Here is a 5,642-nt window from a genome sequence, read left to right as displayed (position 1 = left end):
AAAGTCTAAAATTGATTTAAGGAAAAATAATATGTCCAAATCGGGGGAAGATGAAACTACTTAGTTGAAAGATATAAACTCTGGTTCAAAATGCACCTTTTTAGTTTAAAATTCATCTATTCCAGAGTTGAAGATTCATCATTTTAATTGAAAAAATTTTTTAACTGAAATTTAACTATTCCACTCTTGGTAGAAAACTGATATTTTTTAGTTAAAAACTCAACTATTTTGTTTAAACTTCATGGGAAGAACGACTTTGTTAGAAACAGTTTATCAATTTAACCAATTTTTAACATTCAAAACAACATTTCGATTTTTCGCGGTCAGTCCAAATCTTTCGTTCCATCCGTATCATCACTGAAATTCCGGAAACCACGATGGAATTTCATTTTTGAATTTAGTGTTGCAAATTATTTGGCATGCGTTGCAAAAATCAATCGCTGTAATCAACTAGAAAATAAACCAGTGGGTGTTTAATAAGCCATTAAATGAGAAATAATATTAAAAATATAAATTCCAAATAGTAAAACTCTAAAAAATTGTTGGAAAAGGTCAATCGGGGAAGAACCGGCGAAATTCGCATTTCCTAACCTCACTTTTAATTCCTTCTGCGTGGTCTTCTTCAATCTTCATAGTTCATCGTCTTTATCATGATGGAGATGGAAGAAAAAGCAAAAACCGAAGCTCTTTATGAGAGATTCCGTAGTACTTTTAATAAACTCACTCCTCAGAAATTTGATTCCTTACTTAGTCAATTCAGATCTTTACAAATTGATACTCAGGAAAAAATGGAAGGAGTCGTCAATCTAGTTTTTGAAATGGTGAGTTTCATTCAAATTCCAATTTCTTCTTTTTTGTTTGTTTGAAATCCCCCTGTTTTCAAGCAAGTATTTATTCCCTCTCGTACTTACTAATTATCCAGAAATGTGTATTATGTGTTACCCATGAATTAAGGTTATTTACTTTGTTATTTATTTTTGGAACCCGAAACAAATTAACACGTGGCCTTGGAAAGAATTCAAACAGTTGAAGTTCAACTATTGTTTCCTTTTTAATCGAAAATTGTAGTATAAAATTAAATAAGAATTGTTTTCATTTGTAAAGTAGCCTTTTATTACTGGATTTAACTATTTTTTGGAAAATTCGATTTTTTTGGGGGGTTGCAAATTAAATGATTGAACTGTTAAATGGTCAACCCTTTTGTTAAAAATTAGTAATTTTTTTATTAAAGATTCATAATTTTAATTAAAAATTCATCTGTTTGGTAGAAAATTAATTTTCTCTGCTCAAAATTTAACTAATTTTCTGGTTTGAGAAGTTATTTTCTTGGTTGAAAATCCAACAATTTCATTTGAGGATTCATCTTTCCAATTGATAATTCAACTATTTGGTTGAAAAATTTATGTATTTTGTTCGAAAATACATCCTTCTTGGTAGTAAATTAATCTTCTATTAATAAGCTGTTATATTTTTCGTTGAAAGTTAAAATCTTTTGTGTAAAAAATCATATTTTTTCGGTTTAACATATTTTTTTTTACTGAAAATTTAACTATTAATTTTTTTTAATTCATCTTTTTTAGTTAAAAATTCATTTTTCTAAAATTCACCTTTTGCGGTAGAAAATTATTCTTTTTCGTTAAGAATTCACTTGGAATACCTACAATTGCTAGGGTATTTTTAGATACCTGTCAGGGATTTTTTTTAATGCAAGAAAGTTTTTCTAAAGCTCGCTTAAATTTGGTTGAAAATTATAATTTGAAGTTAATAACAATCGTTTCATTCGTAAAAGTAGCTTTTTATTACCCAATTTTAGTATTTTCTGGAAAATTAGTTTTTTCTTAGTTTAATATTAATTTTTAAAACTGAAAATCCAACTTCATTTTTAAATTAAAAATTCATTCTTTTTAGTTGAAAATTCATCTTATTTTTACAAGAGATTAATCTTCTTGGTAAAAAATTCATCTGTGGTTAAAAATGTAACTATTTTGTTGAATTTTGTTTTTTTTTTCTTAAAAATTAATTTTTCTAATCTGAAAATCCAACTATTAATTTTTTAGTTGAAAATTAATCTTTTGTTTTGTTGAAAACTATTAAAGTATTATAAACAATTAACAAAAAGAAAAAAGACTAGAATTGATGAATAGTAAAGTTTTTACGATTATAAATTTTGTGTTGCTTTTTCAATTCTTATTAAATATACAGTGAATACATTTTCCTGTAAACATGAATTTTTGTTAAAATCAGGGTGGCCGCTGGATCGGGAAACCGGGAATTTTATGAGACCAGGGAAAATCGGGAAATGACAGTGAATTTATTTCTTGACCGGGAATTTTACAAATTTTCATAAGAAAAATCTGCCCAAGTTCGATTTCAATAGTTTTTACAATAATTGGTTGAATTGATTTCTTTTTCAATTATGATGTGTAGTTTACAATGCGTCATTCGGAAATCTTTTTCCTGAAAAAATCTATTTTAGATTTTTATTTTTAAGCTTATATTTTTAATTCAAAGAATTTTAACGTGAAGTCTTGAAGGCTTAAACAATTAAAAATTAAAAACGTTTGAAGTTAAAAAGTTTTGATAAAAACAGGTAAAGAATTTCCAAATTCGCAATTAATTCGTAATAAAGGATTTTATTGAATTAAAAATATTTTTTCAGTCTAAATTATTCAATTTTTAACCCATTTAATTAAAAAAAAAATAATTAAGAAAACGGATAATTATTTAATATTTAGCAATATTTGACTTGTAATTTAAGACGACTAAATTGAAGCTAAATATTTAAAAGTAAACAATTTGAAACTTAATTGTTTGACATAGAAAGATTTGAATTGTTAAATTTTCGAAAAGCTTTTAACATTTTAACGTCACAATTTTTATTGTTCTTCTTAATAAAATGTTTTAATTTGTAAGCGAAATTTTTGGATTTTGATGTATAAATGATAATTGAATACGTATTATTTGTACAAAAATTTGAGTAATTTTAAGAGATATTCAGAAGGTTTGAAAAGATTCAAAATTAATTAAAACTTAAAATGATACTGAATAAAATTTTTCCTACAATTTTTAGAAAATCTTAAAAAATAATAAAAAAAGTCCTTAAATTCTTTCCGGATCGTTTTTAATAATATTGGAATTCTCTTGAAATCTTTTTGAATATTCTATTAAAATAATTTTTCAAAATAAATCATTTTCAATTTTCCTAAGAATTTAAAGAAAATGTTTTTATTTTTTTTGCGCCTTTCACAATGCTTAAAAAGCTTCTCAATTTTTTGTAAACTTCAAAAATCTACATTTTCTTTTAAATTAGGGTGTGAGTATTTGCACCGAAACTTCGTTACGAATATACACATTTTTTCGGTAAACACATTTTGTTAAAATTATTTGAAATCATTTCAAGATCTGAATTAATTTTTTATCTTTTTGAAACTTCTAAATATCTCTTAAAATTACTCTAATTGTTTCTAAAAATAACAAGTGCTCAATTGTTATTTAGAAATCCAAATTCTAAGGACATTTTTTTAATTTCGCAAGATTTTCTAAAATTTCTAGGACAAATTCAATTAATTTTTAAAGTCATTGAGAAGTTTTGAAAAAATTCAAAAATAAAGCTAAATTTGAAAAAATGTAAAACTACTGCTAGATTTCTCAAGATTTTGAAATGCAATTTTAAAGTTTTTTAAGGATGCTTAAACTATTTAACATGAAAATAATTTAAATTCTAATTTAGGAACTTTTAGGTTGAAAAAAATTTAATTAAAAAATATTTAATGGCCTAAAATAACTAAATAATATAATTTTGACAATTTTTAAAGATAATTGATTGATACTTTAATTTAGAATATTGAAAATTTTAATTTTAATTTAATAATTGGACAATTCAATAGAAATTTTTTGAATTTAAAAACGTTTAAACTTCAATTTTAAAAGTTAAAAATTCAAGAGTTCCACTTTGAATTCTTTAGTTTGTTGGGTTTTTTTTTTATTTTTTGTACTTTTACTGTTTAGCTTTATATTTCGATTTTAAAAATTTTATTGACCGGGAAAAATATTTGTGAACCGGGAAAAAAGCGGGAATTTTGTTATTTGATTGAAAAAGATCACCCTGAAAATGTTCAAGTGATTTTTATTCTAATATTATAGTTCAGGTAGAAAATTTGTACTTATTATTAAAAAGGTTATAGCTCTTGTATGTTTTTATAAACCAAAAAATAGTCAAACTCTGAATTTGTTTATGAAAATTGTTAAAGTAGTGCATAATTATTGTAAATTTTCAAAGTATCGTAGGATAGAGTTTTATTGGAAGTATATTTTTTATTCATTCCGGAAACAAATCGAGTGTATTCTCTGAAAAATAGAAAAATTTGAATTTGTTTATTAACATTGTTTAAATAATCAATAATTTTTGTAAATTTACAAAGCAATTTAGAAAAGAGTCATCGGAAAACGTTTTTATGAAAATTGTTTAAATAATTAATAATTGTAAATTTGCAAAGTATCGTAAGAAAGAGTTATTGGAAATATATTCCGTAAATAAATTGAGCCTATTAGTTGAAAAAATAGCCAAACTCTTAATTTGTGTATGAAAATTGTTTAAATAATTAATAATTTGTGTACATTTACAAAATAAAATAGAAGAGTCAGCGGAAAACTATTCTTAGTTGACTCCGTAATCAAATTGAATCTATTCCATGAAAAATAGGCAGTTCTGAATATTTTAATGAAAATTATTTTAAAATTATCAAATTGTATCTATTTTTAATTAATAGTAATAAAACTTATTTGTAACAAATTTTATGACAAAACTCTGCATTTCAATTAGCTAAGTATCGCCAATTCTAAGACGAACTTTTGTTCAATAATTTGTTTATAACGTAATTATTCATTTTTGTAATTCTCACCCACTGAAAACTATTTTTATGTAGTTTTAGCACAGATATATAACCTTTCATAATTCTGAAAATCGTAAAAAATTGTAGTTTTGAAAATTTAAAAAAAATGTAAACTTAGTAATTAATACAAAAATTAACCAATTTTATTTTTTTTAATCTCCGCACACTCCGAAATTTCAAAAGCTTTCATTACAAAAATTAGTTCTCAAGTTTTTGAAATTTTTGAACGTTTTGAACTATAAATAAAATAAAATTGTAAAATGAATGAATTCATAAATCGAAAACTAAAATGAACTACAAATGGACCAAAAAAATAAAACATTAAAAATAATAGTTTGAAACTAAAAATTGGTGAATGGATTTTCAAATATTCGAATATATCAGTGTTGGGTAGTAACTCGCTAAAAGTAATGAAATTACTCTAAAAGTTAAGTTACTTGTAACTGGTAACTTTTTAAAGTTACTTTTTCGTTACTTTTTATTTTTCTGTATATCTTGCTTTTGATTGCTTTTTACAAAGTATGAGAATTTTAAAAAATGCGCTGCGTGGGCACTATCTTGCCACAACTTTTGCCTTTTAATTTCTTTTTGGTCTCGTGTGTGGGGTTACGAAAAATTTAACTTTTCATGTTTTTGATGCTATTTTTTTATGATTTAAGGGCATGTGACACAGCTAAATACCTATATTACCGACCACAGTTTTTCAGTTCACTGAATGTTTTTTTGAACCTAAGAACTTTTTTTGTAAAT

The 5,642-nt window shown here is 24.1% G+C and overlaps 1 protein-coding gene across 1 annotated transcript in view; it reads left to right on the top strand.

Annotated features, from left to right (window-relative positions):
* The first annotated feature begins 406 nt into the window (after nucleotides 1-406).
* LOC117170074 overlaps nucleotides 407-5,642 on the top strand; it is a 114,316-nt gene continuing 109,080 nt past the window's right edge. Inside the window, exon 1 of the mRNA XM_033356596.1 lies at nucleotides 407-821. Coding sequence (XP_033212487.1) covers nucleotides 651-821 — 171 coding nt within the window. The 5' untranslated portion in view covers nucleotides 407-650. The remainder of the gene's footprint in view (nucleotides 822-5,642) is intronic.

This window comes from Belonocnema kinseyi, chromosome 3 (assembly GCF_010883055.1).
Source record: "Belonocnema kinseyi isolate 2016_QV_RU_SX_M_011 chromosome 3, B_treatae_v1, whole genome shotgun sequence".
Lineage (NCBI taxonomy): Eukaryota > Metazoa > Arthropoda > Insecta > Hymenoptera > Cynipidae > Belonocnema > Belonocnema kinseyi.
The sequence above is the reverse complement of the archived record's forward strand: the minus strand, read 5'-3'. Positions and strand labels throughout refer to the sequence as shown.